Source organism: Malaclemys terrapin, chromosome 3 (assembly GCF_027887155.1).
Source record: "Malaclemys terrapin pileata isolate rMalTer1 chromosome 3, rMalTer1.hap1, whole genome shotgun sequence".
NCBI classification, from domain to species: domain Eukaryota; kingdom Metazoa; phylum Chordata; order Testudines; family Emydidae; genus Malaclemys; species Malaclemys terrapin.
This window is the reverse complement of record NC_071507.1, coordinates 13800626-13818002: the sequence shown is the minus strand read 5'-3', so window position 1 is coordinate 13818002 and position 17377 is coordinate 13800626. Positions and strand designations below refer to the sequence as shown.

General features: G+C 44.9%; 1 protein-coding gene across 3 annotated transcripts in view; it reads right to left on the bottom strand.

Moving 5' to 3' along the window:
* MACROD2 (mono-ADP ribosylhydrolase 2) overlaps positions 1-17377 on the bottom strand; it is a 1284297-nt gene that overhangs the window by 95444 nt on the left and 1171476 nt on the right. For all 3 annotated transcript variants that reach the window (XM_054021788.1, XM_054021790.1, XM_054021789.1), the window contains exon 9: positions 14857-14938. In XM_054021788.1, the coding sequence (XP_053877763.1) occupies positions 14857-14938 (82 nt within the window). The remainder of the gene's footprint in view (positions 1-14856; positions 14939-17377) is intronic.

Here is a 17377-nt window from a genome sequence, read left to right as displayed (position 1 = left end):
CCAGCCTTACATAGTCCCGTACACTGTGGACTCATCTTTCACCCACTTCTTCAACACTCCTTTCTGACTTCTTTATTGCCTTTCTCCACCTCTCTCCTCTTCCTTCACTCACAGTTCTTTTATCTCTATTTTTTCCCCACCCGTTCCCAGCTGTCTCTCCCCTTGTTCTCAGCCTACCCTGGTTTCTTACTTCTCCTTTCACAAGTGTAGATCTTCATATTGCCCATCATCTTTCAGTGTGTTGTGAGCACGCTGTGGGATTCGGAGTGAAACGTGACAGAATTCTTAGTACCCAGCACTTCACTTGCTGCCTGTGCACGCAGAACAAATGAAGGAATAGAGCAAAGAGGCAGGAAATGTTAGTTATAAAGGAGGAGGAATGGAGCAGAGATGAGTTTGCAATTACATCACTGATGCCTTCATTTAAAAAAAAATGAATCACAAAACCTGTCAGTACTGACAACTATTTAGATGCCCTACTGGGCTTATTTACTGTACAAAAATAGGTGTCCTGCTGAACAAGTTCCTGCCCTTAGGCACTTAACTAGCAGGAAGTTCAAGATATGACTGTACTGTTTCTACTAAGATAATGAAGGATGTGCAGTATAACATTCTCACACCATCTACAGAAAGTGAAAACCAAAATGTGTAATTAAACTTTGGGGATTTCTCTGTTTAGTTGCCAACTAAACCTTCTTAGACTATTAGTTGGTGCAGGTTGAAATGGCACCAGGGTAGTACGCCAGTGAAGTAAAATCCAACTATCAAAACTAAATATAATAGGCTGACAAAGTGGTAAATACTATGTATGCCCTTCCCCTCCAACTCTTCTTTTCACCATCCTTATGCTCTTTTGCACCTACAAGGATGCAGACAATCATCCACTTGGTTGCCCTTATGTAGTTTTACATCCATACTGGCAACTGCTATATTTCTCATTATCCTTTTCATGCCTTTCTGACTGAGAATCACTACTACTTGACAGGACACCATTACTGCCAGCCAGACGAAGTCCCCTGTTGGGCCTAAACTGTAGAAGCTCCTTTCCTAACCAGCCAACAGAATACAAATTTCCTCTCCAACTTGACCAACAGAAGTCAATGTAGTAGCAGCCTACCAAACTCCTCCCCATTTCATGAGGTTTAAGGGAGGGAGGGGACATATTGGGGCACTAAATGGATTGGAACCTAATTATATGTCTTGCCCTTCGTGAACCTTCTACCTCATCTCTCCACTGAGACAATGCAGCGGGGTAGACTACCAGGTACTGGGAAAAGATCATTTTCTCTGGCAGGAACCCCAGCTTTGGAACTCCTGGCCAGAAGACATGAGACTGAGCCTATGTTTGACTGTTTTCAGATCAAGGTGTAAAACAATATTTTCAATATAGCCTTCCCCAGATTGAACGCTTTTAAGAAAAAAAGGCCTTTAAACAAAAAGTCACATTCCCCGGCTTCAAAGGAAGAGAAAAAGGGAAGAGTTTTTAGGTCTGGGCTTTTGTGTTCCTAAATTTGGAGCAGTAATAGGATACCACAGTGACAGGTGCTATTTGAAACACCCCTTCTCATGCGGAGCAAGTTTGATCAAATTTTGCTTTGGCTGTTTTTATTATGAAGACATTTCTACTGATATGTGCAGTATATCTAAACCTCACTGCAGCATCAGTACAGTTTCTCTTCGTGGGTTGCCTAGCTACGTAGCCTCACAATACAGGAGTCACACTGAAAGTAAAATGTTTTTGCAACTTTTGAGAGCATATGAAATGGAAATCCTTAGTACCCAATTGCTAAGACATCAGATACTTTTCTTTATGCCACCTCAGAGATGCCTTCTTTTATGTACTGCAATACTTGATGTGCAGTAGAATATACATACACTGCAGCAAGAGTCTAGCCTACTCACACAGAATGCGAAGTAGCTTCTACTCCAATTGCAAATAAACTGAACCAAATTGTTTCACTCCAATACAACAGCCACGCTCAAGATTGGGGATTCTATTTCACAGATGCTGACACCATCCATATGAAGAACGGAGTGACTAATGAGTTCAAAATGCATCAGTTTAGAGAGGAAATCGGTTTCAGCTCCACAGACCTCTCTTGCCCTCCCCTCCTCCCCCACCAAACAATGAAGCGATTGAGTTTTACTTACATGGATACTCACTCAAGTTAATTTCAAGCTCACCTGCAGGCTGGAATTTTCACACCAGAAATAATATGTTTTGTGTGGGGTGGCCCACTGTTTGACACAACAGGGGTGAGGTTTCTTAAAAACACTCAACAATGGCCTGGCACAGAGGCAACTCAATGAGCCAGACAAGATTTTAACCGCAGTCTTTGCAACCAGGATCATTCAAGCACATGAAGCTACTTTTTGTTAGTGAGTGGTGACGATGGAATATTGCTGAGCAGTAAATGCAAGGCACTTGGAATGCTTTATGGGGGATGGGACACTGCTTGATGAAGCAGAGAGAAAGGATCGTTATAACAGGATGGCAGACCATAAGGTCTTGTCTACATGGGGACGTTACAGCAGTGTAACTGTAGTTTATAGTGCCTTGCATTCCCACACCTTTTAAAGTGAGGTATTTTGCATTTTAGGCCACAGTAAACGATCCCCCGGGGAACAGGAGTAACTGCCCATCACAGTGAGCTTGTTCCCTTTAGGATTTCTGCTTCTGTCAGGCCTCCCATTGTTATCCTCCACTGTAAAGCTTCACTCCTGCATCAGCTTTTTCTGTGTATCTGTTCTCTCCACAGCTCCGGGGCAGGGGTGAAAGTAACTTAAAGGACTTACTGGTACGCAGGGCGGCTGGGCTCCTGGGCAAGGTAGGGGGGGTGGCTCTGGGCCCCTGGAAGGGGCAGAGCCTTGGGTGGAAGGGGCGGGGCTGGGGCGAACTCCCCCAGCCAGCCCTTCAGTGCTGCCTGGCCCGTGCTGCCCTGGGCTCTGGCGGCGATTTAAAGGCCCGGGGCTCTGGCCGCTGCGGGCAGCTTCCCCTTTTGCACCCCCCTGGTCAGCGGCCCGTACCAGCGGCCACTTTCTTACCGGTACACCATGCCGGCCTGTACCAACTTACTTTCGCCTCTGTCCAGGGGTCACCTTGACAAAATGTAACCTCTCCATTGAAATGCAAACACTCAGCCTCAAGTGCTCTCCTTGATACGAGGTAGTGGTGAGTTCACGTATCATCATAGCAGCCACGCACCCCCACCCACCAAGCTGCTGTGTGGACTGGACTGCACTCTTTGGAAAGATGTATGTCCTGTCCCATCTTGAGAAGAGTCACTGGAATGCAGACATCTACAGGACATCATCTGAGCAAATGATGAAAAGGCGGCATTACCAGAGCTGGTACCAGGGTTGAGTGAAAGCAAAGGAGCCCTGGGAGGAGTAATTGAAGGCACAGGACCAGAACAAGACCCTCAATAATGCTCCCATTATCTTACCCATAACATGACAAACTGGACTTCATTTTTGCAAATGATGCTACTACTGCCCCCAAGAATGATATGAGAATGAGTTTTCCATAAAGCACTCCAGACAACATGGCAAGTACCCTTGGCACCACGTAAGGGATCCCCACCAGGAGGAGATTTTTCTAGAAAGCAAGAACTGTATGATCTAGCAGTCTCAGAGGTTACACAAGAATCCCATGCAAACAACCGGACAAACTGCTGTGGAAGAGAGCAGTACCAGCAACCAGCCTGAAAATGCTGCAGTGGAGTGCTCTGATATTATGTGAAATACAACGTATAGGGGGATTTCCGAGTGCTGGTTGTTCACCATTGTTAACTAATATATGCCAGCTAACATATATATCATATTAATAATATGTATTATCCACCCTATGTATATGTGGTGGATGATACATGCAAACATATATATAGGGTGAATAATATATACATACATATTAAGCAACAATAACATAAAGCACAAATATTGTAACAGTGATATAGCCTAAACTGGCTTATACCATAATCCTGTTCATTTATGCCAAGTATCCCATAACTCCTTGCATCTGCTGAAATAAGCATTTGGCTTAAGCAGACAGAAAATTTATCGCAACTAAGATACATTTGGTTTTATGTCTTAGTAGAAGCTAGGAAAGTCCCTTTGTGGACCAGTACCTGGAATGCTAGTATCCAAAACAAAGATAAGGAAGGAACAGAACGCGTTAGGGAACTGGAACAAACTGATCGGCTGCATGTTAGTGATGTGTAAAGAGATATGTAACTTGCAAAATCATCATCTAAATAATAGCAGCTGAAATGTGAATTTTGGGAGCACACCTGCTATGTACAGTGAATGCAACTGTGCTGCATGACACAGCTTCCCCGAGATTGTATCATATACATTTTCCATACTATGTTATTATTGGCTTACAGCAATAAACCTGACTGACATTGGTTTTTGGCCTCTTGAACATATTTCATAACAAATCAAAAGGTGGACAAGCAATTGACTCTCCAGTTCATCAACAACCACCATGCTGGGCAGAGCTAGAAGACTCTCTCCATTTGATTGACTTGTAATGCCTTTCCACCACAATGTGCTGAAAATGGCATCCATGCCGGAGATTTAAAGCTATAAAACTTTATTTCCCTGCAGTATCATATCCCACAACCACTGACCACATTAGCTACCTCCAAACCGTGCTTCCCACTTTGCTTCCTGCTCGCTCGCTCCCCCCTGCCCCATCCCTTGCCAACCTCCTGCCCCTTACTCATGATGCTGATGTAACCCACACATCTCCTGGGTGTGGTGTTCTGTCCCATCTGCGAGGAGAGGAAGAGGAAGAGAAGAAGAAGAGGAAGAGAAAGTGTGGGGGGAGAGACAGTGCTCGTGCTCTACAGCCTTAGCTAAGAGGCAGTTAGCTTTCAGCTCATGCGGTAGACCCTCATGCACTAAGCTCCAGAGGTCCCTGGTTCGATCCTGCCTGACGACGACCGGGATCTGTCAGTGATACACCAGCACCAAGGAGTTTAAAATAAATCAAACGTACTGCATGGCAGTCCTGTGTATGGTAGGAACAGATAAAGAAAAAAGCAATAGAAAAAATTGACTTACTCTTTTATAAAGCCCCCATCTTTTAGCTAACTTGAGATTTGAAGAGGTAAGTTGCCCCAAACAGGCTTTACAGACATTTCAAAATGCATATATTTGTAGCCATTATTAGGCATTCCTGGCTACCTGAAACAATTATTGAACAATACTCTTTTTGTGTGTTTCAGTGCACTTTATGCTGATCTGTGGGTGTCATAAAAGAAAACTTAAGGCGAGGATAGTGCTCTATTTTGGCATGCACATTGCATGTCACTGCTGCTCTCTTGGGACTGCTCATTCAGCTACCATTTCCCTTCCATTTCTGCACCAGCTGTGGCAACAGCATCCTGGTAAAGAGCAGTGCTTCTGATCTTCCCTTCTGTGTCTCCTCCAAGCTTGCCTCAGGGTAACATCCTCCAATGTAAGGACAGCCTGCAGAAGAGCACATGCAATAGCTAACCTGTCCCCGACTGATACAGACTAACATGGCTACCACTCTGAAACCTGTCCCCGACTGTCCTCCATCCAAACAAGCCCCCCCACACTTAAAACCTAAAGGCCTACACCCAACCATTCCACATATCCCATTCACCTAAAACCACCACACACACACACCCCCGCACCCATCACACAACCCCCCACCATCTAAAGCAGCCAATATCACCCTCAGACCAACATTTTCATAAGGTTCTTATACAAGAGGGTTGTAATTTTCAAAATGTCTTAACCTCTCAAAGCAAGCCCCAGAGTGCAAAGAGAAGATGGAAATAGCATTTCAATTTGTGAGAAAAGCAACAGTTTATTGTTGCTGGAATGGGGACAATAATTGTTTGTGCTTTTTCTGATTTCCCTTGGAACTTGCAATGCCTCTGTCCATGCACACGGGTGGCTTATAAGTCACTGAGAGGCTGACTAAACTCCAAAGGGAAAAAAAGATGATAACAGAGGAAATGTTCCAGGACCTAGTGACTGCATCCCAAGGGAAGTCCACAAAGGCAGAAGTGTAGAAGGATGGTTTCCTGGAGCACTCAGAAAGCTCAAAATGGAGCATGTGACCCAGGAAAGGGACTTGAGGAAGACAATGCCAAGGCAAATAGCTGTGATGGAGCACCATTTGTTATGAACATCAAGCGCAGCATCCCATGCCAGCACTGCTCTGCAAACGATGGGAAACAAACCATACTGGGACTACCATTTCGATCAACCAAATAGGCAAGAAGTCTTCTGCATCTTGAAATTCCGCAGCCACTGCTGATCATCCCAATGCTACCTCACTATCCTGTCCCACCAGTCAGTGCTAGTTGATCAAATCCAGAAGTGGCACTCCACCAAGTGAAGCTGCTCTAGATAAATGCCCTGCAGAACTAACCGCTCCATTTCTTCCTCCTGCTCCTCCTCCACCTGTTGCTGTATTGCTGCGGCATCTGAAGCTGCTGACTCAAATCCATCTGTCAGTGCAACTGCATTATCCAGTTTGTATTAATGACTGTCAGGATTGCAGCATTCGGCAGTGTGCCCTCCATGCTGCCTGACAGCAGTTTGAAAATGGCGCTGGCAAAATGATGGGATTCCAAGAGAGAAATCGTGGGTGTTTTCTAATTTGACCCCCAATCCCAGAATTTCTGTAGGTTCCGATAGGTTTATGCTGTGTTTCCCAGTAGAAGTTATAAAAGCCTATTTATCAATAAAAATCAACGGATAGAAAACTGAACAAGGATTCTCTCAGAAGGAACAATGAATTCCAGCTAAGCAATACAAATATTGGGCCCTTTACTGTAACATTTAGTCATGTGACTGGTCCACTGAAATCAATGGTGTGAGTAAGAACTATGTGCAGTAACAAGAGTTGCAGGATAGGATTCCTGATTTGCTGGAAGTCATGTGGCAATACATCGTATCTGTACATTCTTGCGGACTAACAGCTGAGGGGATTTTACAACATATCTGGATTGAAAATGTCAGAGCTGTTTTACTCCATAGGAAGATATGAAACAGAAAGAAAGACTTGTCTGTTTCTCTTCCCTTTTAAGTTAAGACTAAGCTATTGCTCTAGGCACAGAGGAATGTCTTCCTGCAGCACATTTTTCTACGCTCATCCTATTTTTTTCCTGCTTACATTTTAGAAGTTTATCGTCAAAAGAACAAAACGTTCACCAGAAAAAATTGTTCATAGAAAAAAACAGTATTTTTCTGTGTCAGTGACCATGAACCATTATGAGTGGGCTCTGGGCTTGATCAAAGCCTACGTAAGCCTCCCATTGACTTCAGTGGACTTTGCATCAAGCCCTGACCCACTGACTATAGTAATTCTAATTCAGAAATGCTTAGATTATAACAATGAGGATCAAACAACTACATTCATACACGAGAGTAAATTATGAATTATCCATAGATTCATATTACCATAGATGTCTGCTTTTCCTCCTATAGATATGTACACTTTACAAATGACTAGGCTTTTGGCACTTGGTGCAGGATAAGTAGCATTACTCAACTAATTTTTCTGGCACTCCATTTGCAAAATATGCTTAATATTATGTCCCAGTAATGGAACTATTTCCCTATATCTATATTCCACTTACTGAAACGCACTGAGGTGTAACTCTAGCTTCATATCATTATCTCTTGACTAGCTCAAGTATTTGGATGTCTTTTTGGATTTATTAATGCAGCAAGTTTAAAGTAATAACTATTTCTGTGGATAAAATCAGGAAGGTATTGCTTTTCTAAGTAACCTGGTCCACACATGTTGAAGTGGAAACCTTTCTTAGAATTTCTGAACACTAGGTTCACATCTGAAATCTCAACAACTTTTCTCTCAGTTTAAAGAAGCACCCCAGTGAATACTAAGATAGAGCACTATCAGTTGAAATACATGGCAAACCACGAACACTGCTACTTTAAAAAAAATCTTTTTCTTTGCTTTAAGAATATATGGAATATAAAAAAACATCAGTATAGTTTATGAATCCCTCCAGAATATAATCTAAATGTCAGAAAGTTATTGCCAGAGGCAGTGACTGTAGCAAGCTCCCTGTCATGGAACCATATTAACAAAGTCCATTGTGCAAGAAACTGGTCTTCCAGAGATATGGGACACCTTCAAAGTCAAGGCATCTGCACAATAATTGTCAGTGTCTTTATATGTAAATCACAGTGAAAGACAAGCCACATGAAGATAGCTCACAAAAGAACAAAAAAAGAATAATTCAGGAAATGGGACCATTATTCAGGGGTATTTTTTATTTCTTTTTCTTTTTAAATTAAAGTGAATTTAATGCTGGTGAAAATTGCTGGGTTGACATCACTGGCAAAGAAAGTGTTTACTGTATCCACAAGACAGGCCTGGCATAGGCAACAACATCGCAACTGCCCTACCACTGTGCCTCAGTCCTGATTGGAATGAGAATGTGGATCACTTTTCAAACCCATTCAGTCCTTATGTCTCTTCTGAGATTGCCAACAGAAGTGCCAATTAGTGTCCATGGATGTCCAACAAATATTAAATAGACATTTTCTATTATGTTTTTCCCAAAAACTCAATAGTCTTGTAATGTCGTTTTACTCACAGAAAAGATTAATTTTAATCAACTTTAGGTAAGGTAGTAAGCCACATGGAAACAAATGTAAGGCATGCTTTTCCACTCCCTGCACCTCATATAGTCATTTACACATGGGCAAAGTGAACACAAGAATGTAAAAGTCTACCATTCTGATTGGGCAGCATTTTACACCTCTACAAAGATGTAACTGGGCACTATTTCAGGTACATTTATCTGTGTGGGTTGATACCGAGGGTGGGGTTAGTTGTATGGGGATGAAGGAGACTTTTGTGTTTTATAGGGTGTTCAGTTCCACTGGCTGTTTCATTTGGTTTTATAATTGGTGTCATGGGGGTCTAGAGTTCTTGGATAGGCATCCCTTTTTATTATTGTAGAAAGCCAAATAAATAAATATGAATAAATATGTAAATAAGGTGCAAGGGAGTGGAGAATGAGGCCAAACGGAGTTCTGTTGTTGCAGAGCTGGTTAAGTCAGAACCCACTCCTTCATTTGAGATATTTTGTTTAAGAATGATTGGTGAAGTTTGCCATGTAGATTCTATGATCCTATGTTCCACAACATGATGTTACTTAGAAGGATGTCAATATCGTTTCAATGTTTAATCATTAGAGACTGAGATAGAAGGTGTAATGTAGAGATGAGTCCAACACAACACCCAGGATACAAACTCCACCAAAGGTTTTGGAGTTCAGACCCAAATCCAAATTTTCTGTCTCTGGCCCACCTACAGTAGCAAGGCTAGAATCCTCCCATGGAAGTCAATATGGGTGGGCACTTGCATCTCCTTTTTCACTCTTCTGACACTCTTCATCTCACAATGGGTAATGTAGACCCCAATCATAGTAAACAAATCACGACTATCACAATTCAACACTTGTTGACTGGGTCAGCAAGATATTGGTAGTTACTTACATGTCTTTTGCCAGTATAAATGCGCTTCATGATTTTTAAAAAATCCATATTTAGGGTCAAGCCACCATGATCCATACTTATCTGTAACCCTGCAGGGGCAAAGACCCTCTGTGCACAGATTTCCCCCCTTCAGCATGCAAGGGGGAAATCACAACTTCTGCAGCCCCCTACTTTTTATCTTCTCCCCATTATTATTTGGCCTGGTCGGGTTGGCTCCTCCCTTCTTGCAAATCTTTTAGATCCTGTTAAATGTTTGAGTATTCCTGTATTTATTTTAATAATTTGCTCTGATGACGGCCCCCAAAATTTCTATAGTTCATATTCTAAGGGCTGCAAAGGTTCCCACAGAAGGGAACTTTGCTTCAGCCTAACCAATCCTCAGGATAGTCAGGCCGTTTTAATGGCTGCACATCTGCTTCATGGTCCAATTTCCTAGACGGGTTAGAGAGCTAAACCATATTCCCTCCACTATGACCTTTCTATGCTCTCTGTGAATCCTGATACCCCTTCCCCTCTACCTCCAGTGAGACCTGAAGGCTAATAATTTTGGGGGGTGTCAAAATAACTCACAGCTGCCATCACAGGGGAAGCTACAGAGGGGTCAGCAGCTGCAGGGGTTCATTGTACTCCTCAAAAGACACGTGTGGAGGTGTCATGGTGGATTCAGTTGCACCCTTCCACAGCAGGTCTCTTCTCTCTCTTTCTCTCAGCCTGGTAGTTAGCTAGGGAGATCCCTCCTGAAGAAATGTTAAGACAGGCACTCTTTCCACTGCTACTGGCTGGCGACCCCACCGCTACGTATGACAGAGGAGGGAGTGGTGTTATTGACTCTGTTTCTAGGGGTAATGCACAGAGCTATTGGGAATGGAATCGCTCACTGGCTGCTGCAGTGTGGTCAGCGTCCATACTCAGGCTCTGCACGTGTACAACTTGGCTGGGTCAGCGATCTGTGGGTAGGAAACTGAGGCACAGAGAGACTAATGGCTAGTTTTTAAAGGTATTTAGGCACCTCACTCTCATTGATTTCATTGGGAACCAGGCACCTAAATACCTCTAAAAATCTGACCCTAAGTGACTTACCCAAGGCACACAGGCTGGCTGTGGCAGAGCAGGGAATTGACTCCAAGTCTCCTAAGTCCCAGGCTAATGCCCTAATCTCTGGGCAGTCCTTCATCTCTTGCTAGGGCCAACATTTTCAAAACTAATTGATGATTTTGGGTGCCGACCTTGAGACACTTTAAAGTGCCTCCTTTACAGAAGGTAATAAGCTGCTCTTTCTGAAAATCACCCCTGCCCCCCTTTAAGGCATCTCAAGCTGGGGACCCCAAAACTGAAGCACTCGGAATCACCAGTCACTTTTGAAAATCTTGGTCTATCTGAAGCTCCTTTTAAAAATGGGCCCGGAGGTCTTCTGAAAATCTGACCCCACCTGCGAGTGCTGAGTGTGAAAATCTGGCCCTCTGTGGAAGGCCCCCTGCACAGGTGCTGAGCTTAACCTTTGCCCGTCCACACCTCTTCCAGCAGCGCTCAGCCACCTGCAGCACTGAACCGTTAGGAGGGGTTTTCCCCCTCTTCAGTTTACTTTACACAATAAGCTCATAAACACCTTCCCATGCCCCTAAGTAATTCAAGTCTATGTACAGCAAATCATCAATTTAATGTGTCAAAAGGACAATAAAAGCCACTGCACCCCAACTAGAGCCACCCAAACGGAAACCCCTTTCTGTTCCAAAAAGATGAGTGCCATATGAGTGCAGCAGGGGCAACGCATGGGGGGAGGGCACGTAGGGTCATGTGCCCCTCCCCCCCCGATTTCTCAGGCCGCCTCTCACTGGGATGCCCAGCAGCAAGGGGCTCTGGCAGCACTCACCGTGTGTCCATGCAGCGTGGGGAGGGAGGAAGCAGTAGGACGTCTGGCTGTGGGCTGAGCTCTCCACTCCCACCCCCTATATGAAGCTGCTTCTCCTTCCCTGCTGCTGGAGTCCTAGCGCTTCCGGGTGCCCGTTTTGCAGACGGCCCACTGATGTGAGTCAGGGGAGCATCTTCAAGATCGGGCACAGGAGCTGCGACGTGGCGCTCAGCGCCAGGCAGCTCAGGTGGAGCCCCATCCAGCCTGAAAGCCCTGGGGATGAGTGAGGGGAGCAGTCTGGGGAGAGGCAGTGGGAAAGAGGGTGTGGACCCTCCTCCTGCTGCTGCTTCGGCTGCTGGGGGTGCATTGCAGCAGCCTTCAATGTGCCTATCAAGGAGAAGGCAGTTTGGGGGTGTCACATTCCCCCCCCCAACAAAAAATGACTGATAATTCTCCAACCTAGATGACCCAGCCCCAAGCACCATCGCCACCTACCCTGATGGGGCACGGGGGAGACTGTACATCCCAACTGTGTTGCCCCTTTTGTTGGTCTTGTTTTGAACACTTGCTAAATGGATTGTGGATAGTTCAGGCAGGGAGGGACGCCTGCAAGCTCTGCAAAGGGCTGGCCAGCCACAGGCCAGGGAGCAGGAGGAGGTAGTTGCTACTGTATGTTGTCTACATATATATCAATTTTCGGGGGGGAGGCAGAGGCAATGTGTGTGACGGTTACATGCCCCCACAGAACCTTTCAATTGCATGCTCCCCGCAATCCACAGTTACCTGTCACCTCTGCCTTGCAGTATGCTCAGGAAGTCAACAAAGTCAGGCTGTGTCAGATCAAGGTGGAAGCAAATTCCATTCCCTTTCTCCTCTGAGGATGGGGCCCTGAAGTTCTCTCTTAGATACCTAGGCTCTGTGAGGAGGGGGAGTGGTTTGCTCAATATCACAGCCAGCAACAGAACACAGATCTCCTGAGACCAAATCCACTCTCCTATCCACTGGGCAACACTGCCAAAGAGTAACACACTGAATGAATTAGAAGCTAATGCAGTCTTTGGAGCGCATGCATAATATAGTCCAGACACAATATATTGCTAAGTAAGTGGATAGCCACAGTCTGTGCTAGCTGAAGTACTCAGGGGGTCTTTAATTGCAGCCTCCCTGAGAGATCACTGCAATAATTGAATCAGGAGGTGACAGAGGCATCTACAAGAATAGTGAGATCAGGCAGAAAGGTCACAATTGCCTTGACACAAGCCAAATAGGGGGGAAAAACCACTTTTGGCCACTGTGACTTTCTGGATAGCCAAAAAGCAGCTAAGATCCTCATTAGCCACCTGAGGCCTGATTCTCATTTAAACTTTACATCAACCTGGCAGTGTAAAGGGGTCTTATAGTGGGTGCACATGTAATTCAGGAGGACCAGGCTGCTAGAATCTGAACGCTAAGCATAGGCAAGAACATCCCTCAGAAGAAGCAATGCAACGGAAAGGACAAAGCACTGTACAAGCAATAAAAAGAAAAAAAGCAAGGAAGGGTTGAGAAATAAAACAAATACAAATCCCTAATGATACACACAATAAAAATAAATCAGTTTACTCTGAGTTGTTATTTTTTTCATTTACTATCCATTAGGTTTTCTTACATTCCAAAGAGGAGACTTCCATGTGAGACAGAAGACAAATTACTAACATTCCCTAAGTGCTCCAGAGAGCTGCCTTTCCTCTGATTCATTTTTGTACAGGGACAGCTCAAACTTTAAGTTCTCATTCAGGTTTTAGCTCCTGTGATATTTTTTCAGTCACAATGAAATCGTAGCAGCATCATTAATGTAGGGTTACCATATTTCAGCAAGAAAAAAAGAGGACGGGAGGAGCCCCGCCCCTGCCCCTCCCACTTCCCGCCCCCCCAGAACCCCCAACCCTCCCTCCGTTCCTTGTCCCCTGACTGCCCCCTCCTGGGACCCCTGCCCCTAACTGCCCCCCAGGACTCCACTCCCTATCTAAGCCTCCCTGCCTCTTGTCCCCTGACTGCCCCAACCCTTATCCACACCCCCACCCCCAGACAGACCCCTGGGACTCCCACGCCCCATCCAACCACTCCCCACCCCCTGACAGCCCCCCCCGAACTCCCAACCCATCTAAACCCCTCTGCTCCCTGTCCCCTGACTGCTCCGATCCATCTCCCCACCCCTGCCACCTGACAGCCCCCCCCAGAACTCCCAAACACTCCCCCCCTGCTCCTTGTCCCCTGACTGCCCCCTCCTGGGACCCCTGCTCCTAACTGCCCTCCAGAACCCCACCCCCTACCTAAGACTCCCTGTTCCTTGTCCCCTAACTGCCCCCTCCTAAGACCCCCCCCCAACTGCTCCCCAGGACCCTACCCCCTACCTGTACCCTGACTGCCCAAAACTTTCTCCACTCCCCCCAAAAAGCCCCCCCCGTTTCTTGACTGCCCCCTCCAGAACCTTCCTGCCCCCTGACCTCCTTACCCTGCTGCTCAGAACAGAGTGTTGGGCTCTGTGCAGCCGAGCCGGACACGTGGCTGAGCTCCCTAGCACAACAAAACCCGGTCCCTGGCCCTGCACAACAAAACCCGGTCTGGCCCTACACAGTGCTGCCGGACTGGGCTGCAAGGGAGCTGCCGGCTCAGAATGCAGGGCGGATCCGGCTCCTCTACAGCTGCTCCTGAGTCCAGCCCGGGACTTCCCTGCAGCCCTCCCAGCCGCTCGCTCTGCTCTGCGGGGGGGGGAAATCCCGGACATTGTGAGTGCTTTACAAATTCCCCCCGGACGCTATTTTTAGCACAAAAAGGAGGACATGTCCGGGTAAATCCGGACGAATGGTAACCCTAATTAATGAAGAGAAAACATGGACAAAGCACATGTAAAAGCCATAACCACAGACACTTATATCTTCCCTCACTTATGGAGATATACCTATCAAATCTCATAGAACTGGAAGGGACCTTGAAAGGTCATCAAGTCCAGGCCCCCTGCCTTCACTAGCAAGACCAAATACTGATTTTGCCCCAGATCCCTAAGTGGCCCCCTCAAGGATTGAACGCACAACCATGGGTTTAAGGAGGCCAATGCTCAAACCACTGAGCTATCCCTCCCCTCTTACATTAGTGTAAATCATTTCCTTCTTGAACTCAGTGTTTGGTGCTATAAAACTAGTTTTAATGACTGGAGACAGAAACAGCAGAGATGTGGAAACAACCAATTCTCAATATTACAAAGTCGTTTTCCTGTCGTATAAACACATTTTTGCATGTTCTAATCTTTGCTACTAGGAGTAGATCCACTGATTTCAAAAGTTAAGCACATGCATAAGTATTTGCAGGGTTGGAGCCTTGATATGTAGTTGATCTTGAAAGAAAGTTAACGTTTTAGTTTTTGCTGTGGCATGGCAAGAAGATGCCAACTGCTGTCTTTTTACTGCCCAATTTATGAAAGTCAGAAGGCAACTAATGACTGCACATACCTGTGGGGAAATATTCGCTCATTTTCTTCTTGAAAATTTTGTAGTCGACCTCCAAAAAGACGCAGAAGATGACACGATCCATCTGTAAGAAACAATTATTCACAGTGAAACTAGAGTAATAATAAATGTTAAGAATAATATTTAATAACAGCACAGAAATGTTTGAACTGACATTTTGTATGCCAGTTAAGTGGGAAAACATTGTGTTTTGTGTTTACTGTATGAACAGTATTGTAATATTCAAAACACCATTTTTAACTGCAGTTCACTACTGTGTTCTTTGTTAAATGCCTATTGTTTATGCAAACCACCTCTGAGAATGGTATAAATGTGCTCTGGTATTCCATCTGGAAGAGTCACACAAGGGGTGTCTAGCAGGAGTATAATAGAATACATGGGTAAGCAAAGAGCTCTTTATTCAATCTTTGCCCAACACACATATTTGCAAAACTGTTTAGCATTTTAGAATGGCTTGAAAAGCTTTCGTGTGGTTTTAATTTACATGAAACTATTTACTCGCTGTATAATATAGCCAGAAATGCAACAAAAACAAAAGCTGTTTACAGAATAAGCAGCACACAGGGTAAATAAAACATTTAATATGCCATATAGTCAGTGAGGCCAAGCATATAAATGGCACCATAACACATAATGTGTGCAGCACCCGCCACCTTTTAAAAATAAATTGCCTGGGAGATCATTATATGTGAAAAGGTTTCTTTTAAAAAGGGAGAGAGAGAGAGAGAGAGACAGAGAGAGTGAGAGCAACAACTAAAGACTGAAAAATTGCAAGAGGCTCAATTCAACCCTTGCTTATGTTTGCACCAGTCAGCGTGACCCAGGGCACAGAGCCCCAGCAGCAGAAAGGTCACCTACAACAGGGATGCAACACATGTACCCAACACATGTGCAGCCTGCACCTAGCTAGCATTTCCGCAAAAGCAAGTGTTGCAAGCCAGAAAGATCAGAGCAATGAGGATCCAGCCTCTATGCTGACAAGTCCCCTATGAAGACCTCACCACAGTTTAAAGCTGCCCTCCTCCTCCCCCTCTGACAGGTGCACACACTGTCTTCCCCTGATGGTGAATGGGGAGCTAGAGCCATTGTGCAGCTCAGGAACAACAAAGAACAGTCAACATGAAAAAACTCCTCCTAATCCTTACTAGAAAATCTTGGCCTTTCAGAAAAGCAGCTTCTTGGTAGAACTTAAGGGCCAGATCCTGTCCTCAAATACTCATAGACAACTCTCCTATCTCAGTGCAGAGAAATCCACTTTTCATTCCTCCACGTAGAGCAAAATCTATTTACCCTGGAGTGAAAGTGCCAAAAAAATGATGGAAGAACATTATGTTGGACAGTGGTCAGGGCCAGCTCCAGGCACCAGCTTAACAAGCAGGTGCTTGGGGTGGCCAAGTGAGAGAGGCGGCACCTGTGGCAATTCGGGGACGGCAGGTCCCTCACTCCCTCTAAGAGCGAAGGACGTGCCGCTGAACTGCCGCCACTGATCGCGGCTTTTTTTTTTTCCCCCAATTGCTGCCGCCAATCGCGATCACGGCTTTTTTTTTTTTTTTTTTAGCTTGGGTTGGCAGAAAAGCTGGAGCCAGCCCTGACAGTGGTAATGTGAATCTTTGCATCAGAATGAATCACAGCCCTTATTCAAGTCAATGTGCAAACCACTCGAAGGCTCAAGGAAACTGCCTGCTATTGTTTGTTTCTATTGTATTCAGAGAAACAGGACTTGGTGCACACGCTTTGTAAATAAACAAGATTACACCAGAGAAATACTTGATTTGTATCATCAGTTTCTCCTAATGGAAACAATCCTGAAGGGACTGAATATTAGCCAACTGCTCAGGTCAAAGGGGCAATGATGCAATGTTTTAGAATGGAAGGCCCCAATCCAGCAAACAGTTACATAGGTGCTTTGCTTTATCCATGGGAGTAGTTCCACTGAAGTTAATGGGGCTACTCACAAGTGCAAAGTGAAGGGGGTGTGTTTGCAGGATCGGTGCTTTACGCTTCATTTCCTTAATTTATATTGATTGTAAAAGTTGATTTCCCCAGTGATCGTCAGGCTAGCCTACATCATCATATTCGACCTTCACCTCCTGGGCTTATTGGACCAGGTACTCAGGTCATACCCATCACTATAGTATCCGAGGACGGTGATAGTCAGTCTAACAAGGCCCTGCGTCTACAAGCACTTATCAATCAGAGAATTAATTTTAGTCATGCACACAGAAGTCTATGGTGGTCTCTGTGTGTCTAGTCTGTTATACAATCCACATACACTCACAATATTTTATTTTAATTTGGCCTTATTATATGCTCGCTCTCTATTTTTTTTTTTCTGTACACAGGTTGACACCCTTAAAATATTCCATGAATTTGAAGGATTCCTGTGTTTCTAATGTAATGCTCTCAAAATAAGGCATCTCTCTGAAAATGGCAGTATCTTTCAAACTGGTGGAACGTTTCCAGTGTCCTCACTGTACATACTCTATTTATAAACCTGTTCAAT